The 20,320-nt window shown below is 43.1% G+C and overlaps 1 protein-coding gene across 6 annotated transcripts in view; it reads right to left on the bottom strand.

Annotated features, from left to right (window-relative positions):
- The window catches only part of GOLIM4 (golgi integral membrane protein 4), a 78,456-nt gene extending 70,409 nt beyond the window's left edge, over positions 1 to 8,047 (bottom strand). For 5 of the 6 annotated variants that reach the window (XM_080654234.1, XM_080654236.1, XM_080654235.1 and 2 more), the window contains exon 1: positions 7,162 to 7,989. In XM_080654234.1, the coding sequence (XP_080510360.1) occupies positions 7,162 to 7,348 (187 nt within the window). In that variant the 5' untranslated portion in view covers positions 7,349 to 7,989. Of the gene's footprint in view, positions 1 to 7,161 lie in introns of all 6 variants that reach the window. The other variant, XM_080654237.1, reaches the window with a different exon arrangement.
- Positions 8,048 to 20,320: the final 12,273 nt, after the last annotated feature.

Raw genomic sequence — 20,320 nt, 5'->3', positions numbered from 1 at the left:
GGGTGTTCAGGAGGCAACTGATCGATGTTTCTCTCTCATCGATGTTTCTAACTATCCTTCTCCCTTCCTCTCTGTAAAAAAAAATCAATAAAGTATATTTAAAAAAATAAAAATAAAGTTATATTACATATAAAACTTTCACGCCTAACAAAGCCAAAACCCACAAACGACTGACTGGCAAAAGAAGTAAAAACATTTTGTTCTGAATGATAAAATAACATTTAGTGGTCAAAATAAAAACAGCAACTCTTACTTGCAACCATGTAAAATGTTTTCAGATCTTTTTCTTTCCCCCCAAAAGGGCCAAAACAATAGAAAGGACAGAATGATTTTCAACAGGTGTGCCGCAAGAATTTTTAAAACATGCAATATCTGTGGCTTAGTTGGCTGGGTGTGTCCCCTGCACCAAAAGGTTGCCAGGTCAATTCCAGGCGAGGGCACATGCCCCAGGTGTGGGCTCAATCCGTGGTAGGGAACTTGCGAGAGGCAGCCCATCAATGTTTCTCTCTCTCTTTCCCTTCCTCCTTCTCTAAAAAGTAATACTAATATTTAAAAATAAACATACAATACCTCACTATTATTTAGTCAGGGGCACAGACCTCTTTTCCCTTAGTTTGTCAAATAAAAAACTGACAACAGCCAACACAATAATAGCCTCCCAGTGTGAAAATCAAAATTATACCTATTTTTCTGTCAGACTGACAAAAAATATAATATTTTTTTGGTGCGCGGCAGAATTCCAGTGATCAGTTTATATGTGCCATGAGATGAAAAAGGCTGAAAATTGCTGTACTAGATATAGCAAACGATGGCCAAATAACCAGCATGGTACTAATCCAGCAACAGTAGTCCTGGTCACCCAATAATTGTCATTGTTATTCCCTCCAGCATTCAAGTTGTGCACTTTAAGTGTATTATTTCTAACCCATATAAGTGTGCAAGATAGTCATTGTTATCCCCAATTAAATATGAAGAAACTGAAGTTCAGAGAGGTCAAGGTCATTCTACTGGCAAACACCAGAAATGCATTCACACTGTATCTGATGCCAAACCCATTCTCCTTTCATTAACCCCTGTTTCTTTTCAGGACATAGAGATGTGAGCAAGAATGCCTCAATGCATGGAAAATCATAAACTGATGTTAGTCCCCTTTTTTCTCTCCCTTCTTCTGATTTCTCTCAAATCCTTTGTATTTTGGTCCCCGGCAGCTTCAGTCGTCATTTCCTCAACTCCAGTTCACTCATTCCTAAAGTTTCTGAAACCTGGCCTTGTACCTCAGTCCTATGAGAAACTGCATTTGGAAAAGCAGGAGATTTTTTTTTTTTTTTTAATTTCAAGGTAAGGTTTTCAGCCCAGCTGGTACTTAAGCTAAAGGTTCACAGATAATGAGCAATTTTCTTACATTATCTTACATGTCAACCAATAGTGGCATGTTCCCATTTACGGGGATGACTAAGGCAGGTGCAATGTGTGGAATAGAATATTTCTGCAAATTACATATATTCAACCGAATATGTAATTGAGGACATTTTTCAAAAAGTGTCTAGAAGTTTTTGTCTTTTATTCAGGAAATGGATTTTAAGGCAGGGTTTTACATACAAATAAAAACTACTGAGCCCAGAAAGTATTTCTGTTCTATTTTCTTTTTCAGCCTTGCCAAAGCAAGGCCTTCAAAAATTAGGTTGCCTCCCATCCCCCTACACCCGAAAAAAATGGGAGAGAGTATCTGTTCTATTTTTTAAAACACAACAGAATTAAACAAATACAGCTTGATAAATAACTCCTTTTAACTGCAAGATATACTTCAGTGAAAATGTTTACTTACTAGATACTATCTAACATTGCACTTGAAAATGAGTAAACCTACAACACACTGCCCACCCCTGTGGGTTTAAATTACTGAGGTCTGTGAACCATTCTAAGGTACATGAGGTTCCCCAATAGTCCAAAGTACAGAGTACAGCCTTCTAAGCATTTTATACTGACTAACACTACTGATCCTTGCAATAACCTATTATAAGCACTATTATCCTGATTACTCCATACAATGAAAACGAGTCACAGAGAAGTTAAGTAACTTGCAGATGATCACACAGCTATTGGGGGTGGGAGCAAGAAATCAAATTCAAGTGCTGACTCCTCAGCTCTTATCCACTACACTTAATTGCCCAACATATATAAAGCCCATTCACTGGCAGAAAAAAATACCACAAGGTCACAGACCTACTATTTATTGAGCACCTGCTATATTGCCAAGCACCAGGCACTAGAGATGAAAGAATTAAAAAAGCCTGGCTCTGAGCTGAAGGAGACTTTTCTTTCTCTTTTCTTTTTCTTTTCTTTTCTTTTCTTTTCTTTTCTTTTCTTTTCTTTTCTTTTCTTTTCTTTTCTTTTCTCTTTTCTTTTCTTTTCTTTTCTTTTCTTTTCTTCTTTTCTTTTCTTTTCTTTTCTTTTCTTTTCTTTTCTTCTTTTCTTTCCTTTCCTTTCCTTTTCTCTTTTCTTTGCTTTTCTCTCTCTCTCTCTCTTTTTTTCTTTTCCTTTTTAAAGCAGATTCAGGGTAAGGTGAAAACAAAGTAACCAGTTACAATAAAATGTGTTCAGGCTCTGGCTAGCAGACCATCCTGCCTGTTAGGAGAACATAATGCAAAGGGCAACTAACTGAAAAAAACAATATAACCTCAGAAACACTGAAGGTTTTTTATTTTAAATTGTTGCTGTACACTTACCTGGACTTATCTGGAACAGAAGCATAGAACACATTATCTAAACCTTTCCTTGATGGTTTCAAGTCATCACTGGGAAGGCCAAGAGCACTACAATAATGTCATACAGTGTTTTAGGAATGAAGGACACTTTGCTCCTACTTTTTTGTTGTTGATTTTTAGAGAGAGGAAGGGAGATGGAGAGGTGGAGAGAGAAACATCGATGTGAGAGAAACATCAACCAGTTGTCTTCCATACACACCCCAACCAGGGATCGAATCTGAAAGCTGGGTATGCGCCCTGATCAGGAATGGAACCTGCCACTTTGGGTGTATGGGACAATAATCCAACCAACTGAGCTACAGAGATCAGGGCTGCTGCTACTTTTAAAACATTTGAACTTTTATCTCACTCCCAGATCTCATTGCACAAGGTTATTGCCTACCTCTAGCAGTTACACCCTCTCCCAATCTGAAATGACACAGAAGAGTTAATCAGTAACCATATTCCAAGTTTAAATTGTTAAGCCAAGCCCCTTTTCCAGAGTAAAGTACTCAGATTTCTGACAGTTCACCTGCTTTCTTCGATGTTCATTCATTTACGTACAATAAAAAGAGGTGGCTCACTATGAAAACAAATTTTGTAAACTTCAAAAAATTTTACCCATGACAAACCTGGGAAGAGAAAGAGATAAAATATCTTACATCTAACAGGGACAGGGTCTATAGTAACAACCTATCTTCAATGAGCAGTACCTACCATGTGCCAAGTATGCTACCAGTTTAATAGGGATTAATTCTTTTACCCTCACAATACCCTATGAAATATGTCATTCTAATCTCCAGTATATAAGAAAAATGAGGCCCACATTCACATAAAAAGTTGCAGAACTACAATTTGAATCACATGCTCACGAAAAAGAAAAAAAAAAAAAAGCCTTAAGTGTCTTTGCGGCCAAGCAGGTACAGTAACTGTGTAAAGTGGCTCAGTGTTGAGATTATGGAGCTGTGGCGCTCCACTTGGCAGCATGTTGTAATAACCTGGGGAGAGTGCCAGGGGGGCTCCACCCCCACGGACTGTGATGTGATTGGTCTGGGAGCTGCCCAGGTAATTCTAATGGCCAGTCAAAACGGAGAAACACTGTGTGTAGGCGGAGAGAATGGTGCGTGGATGGCCCACCTGAAAGGAGCTTAAAATTGTTTAAAAGGTTAAGGAAACACTATGCTGGTCAAAAGTTGTTAGTACTGCCTCTGCCAACAATATGTAACCTCTGCCCCACTCCTCAGCACCATTAAGGTACGGTATGGATGGCAGACAGATCAGTACATAGATATATTTATATTTAGTGGGGAGAGGGTTGCCTAGGCTTGGAACGTCCCCCATGGCACCCTACCATCTCCTACTTAAGGAACTGTTCTACTAAAAAAATACACTAGGTCAGTGGTCGGCAAACTCATTAGTCAACAGAGCCAAATATCAACAGCACAACGATTGAAATTTCTTTTGAGAGCCAAATTTTTTAAACTTAAACTTCTTCTAACGCCACTTCTTCAAAATAGACTGGCCCAGGCCGTGGTATTTTGTGGAAGAGCCACACTCAAGGGGCCAAAGAGCCGCATGTGGCTCGCGAGCCGCAGTTTGCCGACCACTGCACTAGGTGTTAGAGGTAACCGCCTTTCAAAATAAACTCTGGAGTACAACCCATTCTTAAAGTGAAGACATCCTAAATATGGTCACTTAACAAATGTGTACCTTCGGATTATAGGGCCAAACTACAGAAACATTTCAAGAGTCATATATTTTTTAATGTATTTTTATTGATTTCAGAGAGGACGGGAGAGAGATAGAAACATCAGTGATGAGAGAGAATCGATTGGCTGCCTCCTGCACACCCTGGCCAGGGGATCGAGCCCGCAACCCAGACATGTGCTTGGTTCATAGGTCGACACTCAACCACTGAGCCATGTCGGCTGGGCTCAAGAGTCATGCTTTTTATAGAAGGCCACTCATAATTAACACTGATCTTAATCCAAGACAGATCAAGAGATCTCAGGGAACTAAACAAGTCTTAAGAATAGAGAGTTTAATGCCCTAAAAACAAATGCAGGTGGTACATAGCACTGCTGAGTAAAATGTCATTTGTCATTGGAAAAGGGAAGCAAACCTGCATACCGTCAGAAAAGCTTCATTACATGGCCTGCAGATGTGAAATGCAAAATAAATGCTACAGAAGTCAATCGGGAATCCATTTTAAAAAGAGTACACTGTAGCCTGCTTGGGAAACAATTCTTCATGCTTAATCATGTTATAATGGTTGCAGCACCACAACTCAGGAGGAAATGGTAAAAGAGTAAAATTAAGAAATGGGCTGTAAGGCAAGTCATTCACACTAGCTACATCTTTTCTTCTGCAGCAAAGCCAATGTTGTGCAGTTTAACTGTCTTGTGTTACCACTTACGACCACTCCCCCCCCCACTACCACCGAAAGAAGGCATACACAAGAAGAAAAGACACTGAAACTGATTTTCAAAATGGAATGCTGCAAATAAAGGCCATGTCCCAGAAAGCAGGGGCTTGGTCAATGAGTTTCAACATTGGCAGTTGAGGCAAATGCGCTACTTGGGGCAAAATATTTTGTGGCCGTTATGTGTTTGTTTTTTTCCAAAGCAGAGACTGGGAAGTGAAGCCCGAGAAAGCAGACTAATGTGCTTGGGATTCAGGTTCTCACCACGGCTTAGGATAATTTTATTGGTTGACTCAATGAATATATATTGATCCCCTCCTGAGTGTCAGGCACTGTGCAGGGCTGAGGATGTACTGAGGAACATGATAGCACCTGCTCTCATGGGTCTCCCAAAGTAAGAGACCAAGGCAACAACTTCCCAGAGTTCACCACACAAGTCCCTTCCAGCCATGAGTGTAAAAATCCAGCCCTGCCTTTGTACTATTAGACAGACAAATGTCCCCCTGGTCTAACTGCACTGAACCTCACAGGGAAGTCCCTGGTATCATCTAAATAAATAAGTAAATAAATATATATCCATACTCTGAATACCAACGATATTATTCATGGATAAATGTCCACAGTTAAAAAAATTTTTAAGTTAAGAGTGTACCAAAATAGGTTTTCCTTTTGAAGTAAGCCCAGCTCACATATTTTCACTGTCTGTGGCTGTGTAGCTTCAGGAAGCTAAAAATACTTTCCTGTCTGCTAAGTTGGGAAGAGCAAAAAAGACCAAGCAATCGGCCGTGTATCATTCACTCATCTTCATTTTTTTTTTTTTTTACTAGAAAACACTCAAAATAGCTGAAGTAACGAAAAGGCATCTGTTTTATATTTGTATACAGACACACTGACAGATACATCTATTCGGCTCGTATCCTCACAGTAATATGAAATAAGCTATATGTGCCTTATCAGCAAAGACTGTCAACATTTCACTACACACAGCTTTTCATTATTATTTTGGTTGGAGAGAAGGCTGCATAAGTGTTGAAAACTAACCCAAGTACAAGTAAAAGCTTTCAAAATATACGTACAGGATGATTATGCTCTTAAGAAGACAACTTGGTGGTTACTGTACAGTCATGCATCATTTATGTTTCTGAAATTTACATTAAGTGAGATTTGAAAGGAGAAGGATAGAACTTTAAGTCTTTCTGCAGGTCTTGCTCAAGTTGTGTTTGCTATGTCTGGTAACGTGAAAACACTGTATTTCTCTTCTTGGACTTTCCCAAAGCTAACTGTAAAACACACACACACACACACACACACACACACACACACACACCCCTACCTCTGTGATAAACTAAATGTTACTCAGGAAAACAAACATTTTTCCCCCGAAAAACATACCTGCAGGATGGTAAACGGTGGTAGTATGGACTTTCCCAATACCTCTAAAGTCCACCCTACTAAGTTAACAGAAACTAGCCTTCCATGGGACTAGGGGCCATTAGTTCGGGCTGCTGGGTTATGGCTTAGTTTCCCTTGGGAAAAAAATAGCACAGTTTGAGGAATCTCTGCCAAACTCCCCATTTCTTGGGCTACTGACAACGTCAAATGAAAAGCAAGTGGCTAGAACCAGGGAACCATGCCCCTCTGGGATGGGCTGGCAGAAGGGGAGCGAGGGCTGCTGGCTTGCCTGCCCCGACTGCGCCGGGCCTTTGGTAAGTGCTGGAAGACAGGAGTCGGTGTGCGCCCGCCCATCCTATGCCCAGCGGGTCCAGGGGCTGGCGCTACCCATTTCAAAGGGAACCGCCTTTAGAACCCGGACGACGGGGATGTCATCTCCCCTGACACTCGGGGCTCAGCGACCCTGCACGGCTCGCCTCCGATGTCCCTGAAGGTCAGAGGTGGCACCCGCAATGCCAACTGCTCACCAAAGCCACTTTCCCAGCCAGGGCGGAGGCGCGGGGCAAAGTTGGCCGCTGGCCGCGTGCGTCCCGTTAACCATACCTTGCAACTGGGCGGAAAGGGACTCCTGGTGCTGCTGGTACTTTTGCGCCACCGCCTCGGCTTTCCGCAGCTGCGTCTGCAGCTCGTAGTAGAGCATCGCGCCGTAGAGAAAGCCGAAGACCACGGTCAGCAGCAGCAGCGTCTGGAAGATCCGCTTCTGCTTTCGGGAGCACATCCCGTTTCCCATAGTCCCCGCCGGACCGCGCGCCGCGGCCGTGCCCGCCGCCGCCGGCCCTTCCTCCCGCCGCCCGAGCGAGCGCCTCAGCAGCGGCCGCTGCAGGAGGTGGCCGGGCGCAGCATAGGGAGGAGACGCGAGACACAAAAGCGGGGCCGAGGGGGAAGTGGCGCCCGCTCAGCCCCCACGCGCCGCGGGGCGCGCAGCCATCGACGCCGCCGGGGCGGCCGCCGCCAAACTTTTGCGAGGCTGGCTCTCCGCGAGTGCCGGGGCCCGCGAGGGGGCCCTCCGCATACTTCTGAGCAGGGTGTCCTGGCCGATCCCCGGCGCGCCTGCACTGTTTCCTGCTCCCCACTTTTTGGCCCGACTGCCCCAGGCGGCACTCGGAGTCCCGCCCTGACCGCTCCCCGCCCCCTCGCGGCGGTTCCCACTGCGCGACTTTGTTGCCACCAAAAGGAGGGGGTGCGCGCCCAACAAAAGGACCCGGGTTCCAGGCGGCGCCTCCGCGCGCGGCCCGCGGGATCTGGGTGACCAGTGGGGGCTGGGTGCCCGCCCAGGTTTGGGGGATGGCGGGCCGCTGTCACTGACGGGGCTGCGGAGCCTCAGCCGCCGCCGCCTCCCACCCAACTTACGTGTCACCCACAGCCCCGCTAGCCTGGCCAACGGGATTCCCGGAGGAAGTCCCACTCGGGCTCCCCGCTCATTGGGCCCGTCCGAGCTGCACCTCCCTCCCTTCGGGAAAGCAGTGCCGGGCTCGATTGGACGCCCGCTTTGTCCGTCCGACCCCAGGGCCGCGCCTTCCCTCCCACTGCGGGGCAGCGAGGGGCTGGTGGGCAGCGAGGCCGCTTGGCGCCGGGATGCGCCCACGTGGAGTGCGGGTGGGTGGGGAGAGGCGGCGGAACCTGGGGCTGGATGGTTGGGGTGCGCCGCGGACGTGTCCCGGCCTGAAACTGGGTGAGGTACGGTGCGCACGTGTGTGAGTGTGCATGTGAGTGCGTGTGTGATCCAGCGCTCAAAGTATATAAATGGAGAGAGTGGATGAGAGCAACTACACTCCATGGAGTGACCTTTCTTTCCCCATCCAGTGGGCAGATGGGATAGAGTAGACACAAGGGATAGCTACATTGTCAGCACAGTCTTCTTGGTGGAACAGGCGATGCCAAGCTGAGTCTTGCCCCATCCAGTGTTACTAGTGCGAATGCACTTGTGCCCGCAGATGGCAGGGCACTAGTGGGTAGACTAGCACTCTAGCGCGCTAGGACTTACTGCTCAACTGTCCACGTGGGGTGGGGAAAACAGCTTGTCTTTGGCAGACGGGAAAGAAATGATCTCATTCCACCCCCACCCCCACCCCCCCCATGACTGCAAATAGAATAATTTAAAAACAAATCTTACAGGCTGAAATGAGTACACATTCATTTTGTCATATGCGTTTGTTTTATTGGTGGCAAAAAAAAGGAACCCACCACATCAGTTACATTGTTAAATTACATTTTAAAGGCCAACAAAGGTTCCCTATGTAAAAACAAGTAAAATAAACATAATAAACACAAACCTCTCCAAAGAAAATCCATAGTGCATTTGTTCTGTCTGTGTACTTGAGAGGGGAAAATTGAGGTTATGCATAAATAATTTTGTTTCGGCTCTTGACCTGAATTCTAAGAAAGTAAATTATTTCTCAAACGCCTCAGTAGTGTCGTGGAATTTATTACCTACTACATAATTTTAAAGATATTCTAACCAGATTTTAGTCATCAGTAATAGCCAGTGAGTGCTCAAAAAAAAAGGGTAGATCTGTTTAGCCAAATACAACATAAAGACAGTCCCTGGTGCAGGATTTTTTAGGTTGGCTCTGAAGTTAGAGGATGCTAAAAACCATAAAAATAAACTGAATTTACAACCTAACTAGACTGTGACATAAATTTAAACTACCATGAAAACTAAGTGTAGGTGGCATGTGCTTTTCCCTAATAAATAACTTACAGTATATTGTTCAAAATGCTTTCATGTACACATACATTGTCTCACTTGTCACAGACACATTAAGTACAGATGTTCCTCAACTTACGTTGGGATTATGTCCTGATAAACCCATCATAAATTGAAATGATCTTAAGTCGAAAATGCATTTAATACACCTCCCCTACAGAATATCATAGCTTAGCCTAGCCTAACTTAAATGTGCTTACCCAACACTTACATTAGCCTAAAGATCTCAGATAAATTGGGCAAAATTATATAACACCAAGTCTATTTTATAACAGTATAAATATCTCATGTAACTTATGCATATGGTTTTCACAGCATTGTAAAGTCAAAAAATCCTAAGTCTTAAGTCAAACGATTTTAAGTTGAAAAACTTTGTAAGTCAAGGGCTATTATAAGTCAAGGACCATATGTATTAAGGTTCACATTTTGGCAAATAAAGAAGCCAAAGTTTCTCAAAGTGACTGTGATAGCTCTAGCACCTTCTAGGTCATGCGGAGAATTAGAAGCTCATAGGATTCGAACCCAGGTCAGAATCCTGCCTTTCCCCTGTCTCTCTCCTATAGAAGCCAGGTTCTCATTCGTTTTAAACAAGTTATATTAACAACTTGTATCTGGGCCATTAAAAGGAGAACCAAAATTAAAAAGAAAAAGTTCTAAAAAGAGTTTTGTTCTGTCATGTAAATATTATGTAGCCTTGTTATTAGTGGGGTGCTCTCTGTGTTTGCCCTATTGCTGGTGGAAGTAGACTTCGTGGGGTGCCACAGAAATAAGATTTTCCTGAGACCCCCATGGCTGGTGGAAGTAGACTTCTTGGGGTGCCACAGAAATAAGATTTTCCTGAGACCCCCATGGCTGGTGGAAGTAGACTTCTTGGGGTGCCACAGAAATAAGATTTTCCTGAGATCCCCATGGCTGGTGGAAGTAGACTTCTTGGGGTGCCACAGAAATAAGATTTTCCTGAGACCCCCATGGCAGGATGTGGTCTCATGGAAAGCTGTATTCTTTGGAATTAAACCCCTGGGTTTCCAAAGTTCCATCTCCCTCTGTTCCACCTTGGAAAATGTCCCCTTTTGTCTTCAGCAGGGCTAGGGTCAAAGCCATTGCCCAGAGCTTCTGCTCTGGGTGTGCACAGTCCAGCCCAGCCCAGCATGTGGCTAGGTTAGCTTATGTTCCCAGCTGCAGTCCATTGTGTGTGGGGTCTGCATCACCCTAGGCCATGTGGCTTCTAGGGCCACATGGCAGGTTAGCATGGGCCGTGGAACAAGGGAGTGCAAGGAAGCAAGAGCAAAGCAAAGGGAACAAGACAGAGAGCATGCCCTTGTCTTTGGACTATGTATCCCTAAATTTTCTCAAGCTTCTATTGGGGTCCACCCTCATAGCCAATGATCTTTGTTCCCAGGTTACACTGACAAGCAAGCATCTTCCCTGCATCACCTGACTTCACTGCGCATGTGCCCAACTTCCTCCTTGTTGACCCCCCCCACACCCGCCTACTCCCCCCTCCACGACACACACACACACACACACACACACACACACACACACAGTGATTGGAATGGACAAGTGGTTCTCTGGGGAGTGTGAAAAGGCAGTTTCCTGGTGAAGCTGCCCAGATGACCATGCTTATAATGTCTGGCCTTCCCTTCGTTTCCTACCTATCCTATCTAATAAAGAGGGAATATGCTAATTGACCACCACACCCTCACAAAGATAGAAGCACCCACAGCCAATAAGGAGGGAATATGCTAATTGACTGTCATACCTTCAAAGATGGCAGCACCCACAGCCACAAGATGGCAGCGCCCAGTCCCCTCAGCCCCGCCGGGGCGCCTACCTCCAGAGTCCCCCAGTCCCCTCAGCCTCCCAGCCACCTAGGGCTGGCCCGAAGCACAGGCAAGCCTCAAATGTCGGCTGCCCAGCCGCCCGGGGGCTGCCCGAGGCTCTGGTAACCAGGGCCAGCTGAGGCTTGCGCTGCCAGCAGTGGCAGCAGCAGAGGTGTGTTGGGGGCTTCGCCTTCCCCTGATCCCCAGGTCGCCTCCTGGCCCTGAGGGCTCCCAGACTGTGAGAGGGGGCAGGCCGGGCTGAGGGACCCCCCTCCGGTGCAAGAATTTTCATGCTCTGGGCCTCTAGCTATTAATATTAGCTAGTTAATGACTATGGTACCAGCCTTACTTGTTATTGAATTTACTGCTTTAAATTTCCCTCTTTTAGTTTGACTCTTAGAAACCAAGACTGGATCATTCCTGTGACCTTGTTAAATTCCTCATAACTAAAATTTCCTTACCATTGCCAGAGTACAATTTGCTAAACTCTTCCCTCAGAAAAAAAAACAAAAAACCTCCCAAAACTACTCGGGAGAAAATAAAGTTTTATAGTTACAATCCGAGACCATACTTAAATAGAAAACTATCCTAGTCATAAAAGCATAAGAAATTGTACAGAGGGTTGAGAAATTATTTTTTATATATTATACAGTTTGCAGTATTTAGTTGTATTTCAGAACCTTTGGACAATCCTTATGCTTCCGGAATACGTGATTACTCATTTTAAACCTCTGATTTCTTTGCATCTGATTCCAGACTCCATAGGTATTCTTTGCCTAAAGCTGCTGGCTGGCTGTACAGAAAATAATAAATGTGGGCCATAAAACACAACTCAATATTTAGTCATAAAATTTGAAAGAGAACAAAAATTATTACCTGAACTTATCCATTATTTCAAATTCAAGAAGGATATGTAGAAGTACATAAAAACACTAATGGCAGTGTCTTTATATTACTTTTCCAAGGTGAAGTATGCTGCTAGTTTCTTGAAAATATCAATAGAGATCTTTTGGGAAACCAACATGGGGGAAGCTATCCAGGGCCTATAAATTGAATTTACATAAGATTGCTTTTGGGTAGAGCTTGTAATAAATGGGCTAGTTATACCAGTCTTGCCACATCCATTGTTAGTTCTATTTTATTTTTGTTTTATTTTATTTTTGTTTTATTTTATTTTAGTTTAGTTTTATTTTATTTTTGTTTTATTTCATTTTATTTTAGTTTTATTTTATTTTTGTTTCTTTATTATTTTAATAATAGTATCATGTAATTCTATTTCTATTTGCCATCTCCTATATAATAAAAGAGTAATATGCAAATTAACCATCACTCCGTCACACCCACAAGCCACGCCCACCAGCCAATCAGGAGCGAATATGCAAATAAACTCAACCAAGATGGCTACAGCCACAGAGAGCAGGAGGGAGGCTTGGGTTTCCCTGGCGATGGAGGAAGCCAAGCTTTCCGCCTGCCCTTGCCGGCCTAGGCCTCCACTCAAGGCTACAAAGTTTCAATGATAGAAGATACATAAACCCAAACAGAAATGGCGGCAGCCACGGAGCTGGAAAGAGCAGGAGGCTAGGGTTGCCCCCGGTGATGGAGGAAGCCAAGCTTTCTGCACACCCTGGCCGGCCCAGGCCTCCGCTTAAGGCTACAAAGTTTCAATTATAGAAGATACATAAATCCCCAAAAAAATGGCTGCCGCCACGGAGCAAGCAGAAGGCTTGGCTCCGCTCCAGACTACAAAGTTTCAATTGTAGAAGATAAATAAACCCCAGATACAAGGGCCTCTGCTTGGGTCGCCAGGGGGCATGGCCGGCCTGTAAACCACCACAGGCCCCTCACCCAGGCCACCCCATGCCCCAAGGGAACCTCCACCCTGATCCAGGACATCCTTCAGGGCAAACCAGCCAGCTCCCACCCGTGCACCAGGCCTCTATCCTATCTAATAAAAGAGTAACATGCAGATTGACCATCACTCCAACACACAAGATGGCTGCCCCCATGTGGACACAAGATGGCCAGCAAGGGAGGGCAGTTGGGAGGGACCAGGCCTGCAAGGGAGGGCAGTTGTGGGTAATCAGGCCAGCAGGGGAGGGCAGTTGGGAGGGACCCAGGCCTGCAGGGGAGGGCAGTTGGGGGGACCAGGCTGACAGGGGAGGGCAGTTAGGGGTGACCAGGCCTGGAGGGGAGGGCAGTTAGGGGCAAACAGGCTGGCAGGGGAACAGTTAGGCATCAATCAGGCTGGCAGGGGAGTGGTTAGGCCCTAACCACTGGCAGGGGAGTGGTTAGGCCCTAACCGTTAGGGGGTGATCAGGCTGGCAGGCAGAAGCGGTTAGGGGCAATCAGGAAGGCAGGCAGGTGAGCAGTTGGTGGCCAGCAGTCCTGGAACATGAGAGGGATGTCCGACTGCCCGTTTAAGCCCGATCCCTAAACGGGCAGTCGGACATCCCTCGAGGGGTCCCAGATTGGAGAGGGTGCAGGCTGGGCTGAGGGACACCCCCTCCCCCATGCACGAATTTCGTGCACTGGGCCTCTAGTATTTAATAATATATATAATTTAAAATTTGTAAGTCCTGAAGAATATCACCAATTTGATATTTTATTTCTAAGGTAGGCAGAAATGAAAGAGATTCAAGGTCTTACATTTGAGAAGGGCTAAGGCAACATTAGGGAACCTCAGCATTCTCTTCAGTTTCAGTAAATTTGTCATTCTGGTAAAATTTGTTTATTTTCAAAAGAGAGGAAAGCAAGAAAAATATGGCTAAGGGATATAGCCAGTACATAATTTGTAAAAATGAGTCATTTTAAATTAATAATATTTAGGATCCTAGAGTAAATAATTTTCATTTTCTGAAATTTCTCAATTAACTCTTTACTACAAATAAAATTCAATATTTTCTTAATTTGTAAGAGAAGTCAACATCTAAGAAAAGGTGATGAACATTAATTAAATTTTTTACAAAATTTGTAACTATGTCTGGTGATTGATGTTAAGTAGACTTATTTTGGTGATCATTTTGCAATAAATACATATATCGCATCATTATGTTGTGCACCTGAAATTAATTTAACGTTATATGTTGATTATATCTCAATTAAAAGTAAGTCAATAAAATTTTAAATGGTGTTTCAGTATTAATAAAGCAGTTTTAACCTTTTCATGTGAAAACTGCCGAGACCAACTCCCCTTTTCTCTTCAGGAAACTCCACTCTTTATCTCTGCCTTTTTGTCACTTCTCCCTTGACTATCACTTATTAACACACAAGCTTCTCCTTGCCACGTTTGCCTGACCTGTGTTGATTGGTAAAGTGTAGGACGTGGGCCTCAGTGATCCATCTCCAGCAAGGTTGGCTTCTGATGGAAACGGTTGCTGAATCTCCCCAGAGCAAACAATGTAGGGAGGAGGGAAGAGCAAGGAACTGTGCACGTGGGCCAGCATCATGGTGGAAACCCAGAGGCACCTGCCTTAAGACGTGGGGCAGAGGCGGGGGGAGGGGGGCTGGAGGGGTGGAGCAATTAGAAAAGGCCTCAGCCCAATTTTTTTTTAATGGCCCAATGGGAGACAGCGAGACCTACTCCACGTATGAGGAAACAGGTGACCCCATAGTACTCAGGCAATGAGGAATTGGAGGAGGGACTGACTACATAGGCTGTGCTCGCTGATCCAGATGTGCCTGTACAACCGGACAGACACCGCTTTCGAGAACGTATTAAAAGTCTCGTTTTGGCCATACTTCTGTCTCTGAGTCCAGAATTTGAATTCGGACAGGTGAGCATTTCTCACAAAAGGAAGCTACATTAAAGTATTCTCTTTTTGAGGATTCTGGGTAAGGGGTTTTGAGACTCCTTTTTCACAAGATTTTGCTAATGATCTGGTGGTAATTGTTAACATTAACAAAGTAAAAGGTAGGCCTTTGGCTAAATGAACAACAAGTAATTGAACCCCACTCTACGTGTCTTGGTACCTTACTTTGGTCCGTCTCTAAACTGTCATCTTTGTAACATTAAGGAGTTAGAGAGTAAAGGGGAAAGTTGATGTTTAGTCCTTATTTGTAAAATGCTTTTCAATAAGAAAAACCTTACCTTCGACATCACTAATAAATACCTTTTGAATGTGAACTACTTTGGTAATGGGGAAATGATTTAGAAGGCCCCGCTTACCATAAGATGTACAGCTAGACAAAAGAAACGGGATCTATCATTTGTTAAACTTCTTTAATAACCTTCTAAAACAGGCCCATCTAGCACATTCTGAAATGCTTCTGAATTGTAAGGTGGCACAAGAAATTATTTTGAATTTGTTGCTTAACCTGTTGGAAAGTGGAAATTTTTGAGCATGCTTACTACTACCATTCCAGAGAGGCCATGGACCATGCCCCAGATAGAGTTGTCAGTGCTGACACCAGGCCAGGCCTTGCGATACGGTCTCATGGCTCCTTCCCAGCACGTAGGCCTTCTTTCATAGAACACTGTCAGCTTTCTGAAGAACAGGATGACCCTGTGAATAACATGGTCGTCAATGGCATGATCCTGACGTTGCTTAGGAAAAACTGTTTTGTCTTGGGTTACTTGCTCTGCAAAAACAGGATGTAGTTAATGTGCTTAAAAGTGGTCCTGCACAAAGGGTCGGGGCTGCTCTCTGGACTCCCTGCATGAAGAAAGGCAGAGCAGCAGCCGGCCAGCCGGCCGGCTAATAAAGGCTCCCTAAATTTTAATTTGGTCTGGACTTCAGTGGTCGTTCACTCGCGCTCGCTCCACAACAAACCATTATTATGCTAGCATGTAATGAAATAACTAGCATATTAATTTTAGAAAATAGTTTCCTAGAATTTTAGAATGAATGGAAAAGGACCATATGTGAAACTCAGAAGTGAAACAAACTTCCCAAATCTTCTGTTGGCTCATTCAGGCAGCTTTTTACTTGCTCCTTGCTCCCTGCCTTCAGGGAGACCATGGAAAAGATCAGCAGCCAATGAAACATGACATTTTTAATGGTTCCCGCTCCCGCCCTCCCCCTGCCAAATGTAGAGTTTATTGGATTCCTTTATATAAAAGATGTGCTTGGTTTATCCATAACCATTTTATAGAATTGGTATTATAACTTTAATATGTTATATGATAGGTACTTATAATAATGACTTAATTGTCATGAGGCATGGCTGGTCATATTTATGATGTAACAAATGTTAACTCCTGGGTCAGAAATTCAGTATTCAATTTCAGAACTATTCCTAAGGGATCTCATAATCTGCTTTATAAACATTCTTTATACTCTGGTTTTCGGAACATTTCGAGTTAAAACAAAGGGACTATCAATATTTCTACTTAGAAATAAACTGGAGAAAACTTTCAAATAAAAAATAAGATGAATCTTGCCGAAACCGGTTTGGCTCAGTGGATAGAGCGTCGGCCTGCGGACTGAAGGGTCCCGGGTTCGATTCCGGTCAAGGGCATGTACCTTGGTTGCGGGCACATCCCCAGTGGGAGGTGTGCAGGAGGCAGCTGATCAATGTTTCTCTCTCATCGATGTTTCTAGCTCTCTATCCCTCTCCCTTCCTCTCTGTAAAATATCAATAAAATATATTTTAAAAAAAATAAGATGAATCAAATAAGATGAATTTACCTCACCATTAAATTCATCTCAAATTAAAATTGTTACATAGAAACATTTGTTTGGGGTTACTCTGCTCCTTCATATTGTATTTTCCAGTTCAACTCTTCAACTCCTGGCATCCAATATCCTAGTAATTCTCTTTGGTTTTCCAGAATCCTCATCTATGATTCTGCCCCCCACTGTCCATCAGCCACATGCATGCATACACATTGGGCTTTCCTTCTTGAAGACAAAGTAAGGTAATATAAGTAATCCTACCTCAAAATGCCAATTGCTGCCCTTTTCTTCAAGTAACCACTTAATCAAAGAAAAACAAATTTTGTATATGTATTAATTAATAGGAAGATATTAAAGAATGAGTTATCAACATTATTCTTCCTAAGAATGTTGTGGCAAAATGTGTTAAATCAAACTGAACTCTAATGGCATAATCCTAGACAACCTAGTGAACAGGTGAGTGATAATTGTGGGTAGGGGGGTCTGACTTTTTACTTCTGCCTGATAGTAAAGGGGCTTAGGAACATTTAAAAAGTGACACAAGATACCTAGTACCCACTGACGTCATAAACTCTAAGTTCCAAAGTAAGTCCGCAACTATTAGGACCATTAGTTCTCTCACCTGTAAATGGAAGAGATAATCACATCTGTCCTGCCTAGCTCAGAGAAAATAAGCCCACTGGATCTGAGAGAGAAGCAAAACTTCAGACTTCATGTAGACAAAACCGAATGATATAGTGGTACTTGTTGTTGTCCACCTAAACCTGTCTGTATGCGTCTGGAAAACTACAGTTGTTGTTTTTAAATTTGCTTCAGCTACCCAATTTAAAATGGTAACTTTCCAACCATAAATTTTAATTGAGCTTTTTTCCTTTAGTTGTTGGGAAGGGGTAAATTACGACTTCAAAACAAAGGAATTTTCTTGTAATACACTTGCTCAAGCCAGATTCCTAATTCTTGAGTTGTAATTTATGGACTAATGTTTTTATTATGCTTTAAATCTCAACAATTTTTTAAAGTAGTTACTTGTGTGCAAGGCACAGTGCAAGGAGGAAAGTGGAAGTGGGGGAGGTGGTAATGAATGAACCATGACCCTCCCTGCAAAGAGCTTGAAGATTTGATCCTTATTTGTTTACTAAATGAAAGCTCTGGTTGGAAATTAATTTCCTCAAGGAGAGAGCAGAGCAAGGAAAGAAGCTCTATGATATCATCAAAATACTTCTAGAGAAGGAGGCTTTATAGACAAGGCAATTGGGTTCATCTGTAGCATCAGTTAAGACTGCAAACAATAAAAGCAATGCATAGACACCTTAAAACTTATAAACACTTTCCTTGAATTTTCTTTTGATGTCAGGACAAGGTCTTTGCTTTGTGTGTGGATCTGTTCCTAGTTGGAGCTCAGTTTGTTGTTGTTGTTGTTGTTGTTGTTTTGTTGTTTTTTTTTTGCACCAGGAGCATTATTCAGATTCCTGTTTCAGCTTGGTTGAATGGTGCAAGAACTTAAAGACACTTGCATGGAAAGATAATTCAATGTAAAAATACGTAGGTCTAGATTTGAGGAACTTTTTTTCCTGGCCTTGTTGTTCACCTAATTTGACTGCTATTATTTTTTACGACTACCAGCCAATATGGAGCCTTTCCATAGTACTTACCTGAATTTTTATGGAAACAACTCCTTTTTCCACCTTCATAGTTCATCAATTTACACACTATTTGATTTTAACAATTACATAATTAAAATATCAAGTGCAATTGCAAAACAATTTTTAGAACAAATCACCTGTCTCTAATAAAGCATACAGTTCAGTAGGCATGCCCAGGCCAATCAGAGGTTCATTTATGTGCCAAGGGTTTTCACACTGAGTGTGGTGGGATGGACTGATTTACCGAGAAAGGAACAGCTGCCCCTAACTAACTCCACTAAGCTGGTTAACTGGAGTTAAGGGTTTCTACCATACATTCAAACCAAAAGAGAGGTAAAAGAAAAGTATGTGATCAATAAAAGGTGTGTGAAAGAAGTAACAGGGAAATCAAAGGTAGGGGGAAGAGTGTGCTTTGACTAGAGAGGCAAGTGTTATTGATAGAACTACAGAGATGGCAAGTAAAAATAAAGCCTAAAACAAGACTGAAGGATTAACTGATTAGGACTGAGGTGGAAGAATGCTGTAGACTGGGGAATAAATAAATAACAGGCAAATAAGGGAAGAGGAGGAGAAAGGTGGACTCTTAATATATTTGGCTGAGAAATACAATAGATTGAGTGTAGCCTGAGGAGGACTCTAGATTGAGAGAAAGTTTGGTTTTAGGATTTTGTTTTAGTTTCTGTCTTTAGGTTAGCATAGACTTAAGAATTTTTGGAAAGGAGCTAGTAGAGAGGGCTAAGTTACAGATATAAAATGCTACATTAAAATAGAGATTCTAAGGAACAAAGAAGCGTCTGTGTGGGAACCATGTCAGAGTCACCAGATGAGCCAAGGTAACTCAGAGTGTGAAAGGCCTTGTTGATAGTACGCTGGACAGCCAAGGCCACTCTGAACATGGGAATCTTAATCAGAATGTTCAAGGCTAAGATACCACATTCAGGTGCAAGGATAACAATCTCATGGTATACTGCACACGTGTGCCTTTCTGAAGTTAAAATGTATAATACGTTTTGTCTAAATGTATGATACGTGGTACTAACCAGCTAGAGTGTGCTAGAGAAGCTGGGGAGAAAAGGCAGGCTCAGAGGATGTAGCTACTGTGTGTGCAGGAAAAGTCTGGAGAGAAGGGAGAGGCCAGAGGCGAGAGCAGAGAGCTCAGGTGCTGCTGCTATGTGAGGCTGTGAGTACAGAGGCAGTGAGCAGCTGCTCAGTAATAGCTGTAGGCACAGAGGCTACTGCTGCTTTGTGGGAAAGATGTAGTTGTTAACTAGCCACTGTGCAGCTGCCTATAGAGGACTTTGCTGTGAAGAACTGTTTAGTCTGATGGCTATATGGCCATTGGCTCCTACAATAAAGACTCATTCTTATACACCCACAACTTCTCATGGCTTCTTCATCTAAGACCCTGCGTCCAAGAAGATGCAGACCCTGGCAGAGGGGCTCAGACCCGACAGTTAGTGTAGCAAACAGGGTTCAAGAAGGAACCTGTCCTGACAGTTGGCTTAGTCAAGCAGAATTCCGAAGAAAATGTGGACACAGAGCAGCAGTATTCTGGCTGTGCTCTGACAGTCTGCCTCAGTCATTAGGATGTATGGAACATTATATTTTAAGACAATGCCCTATTACAGTTTATTTTCTGTTTTAGAGGCTCAATAAATCATTGAGTGGATGATCTTAAGAGTTACTAAAGAGAAAAAAATTGAAAAAAATGCCAAGCTAATTGATAAAGACATTTGTTTGAGGGCCTAAGGTAGTATGTGCTTGTAATAATTCACTTTGATTAAATGTGTACTCTAGAAAAATGGGCATGATTGTATTATAATGAGTCAAAAAGCAATATCTATTTAAGAATAAAAACTAACTGTGCTTTGAAAAGAGTAATTGGTGCATTTAAAACCTTTTATATGTAATTAT

The sequence above is a fragment of the Plecotus auritus genome, assembly GCF_963455305.1.
Source record: "Plecotus auritus genome assembly, chromosome: 2".
Taxonomy (NCBI): Eukaryota; Metazoa; Chordata; class Mammalia; order Chiroptera; family Vespertilionidae; genus Plecotus; species Plecotus auritus.
This window is presented reverse-complemented; position numbering and strand designations above follow the sequence as displayed.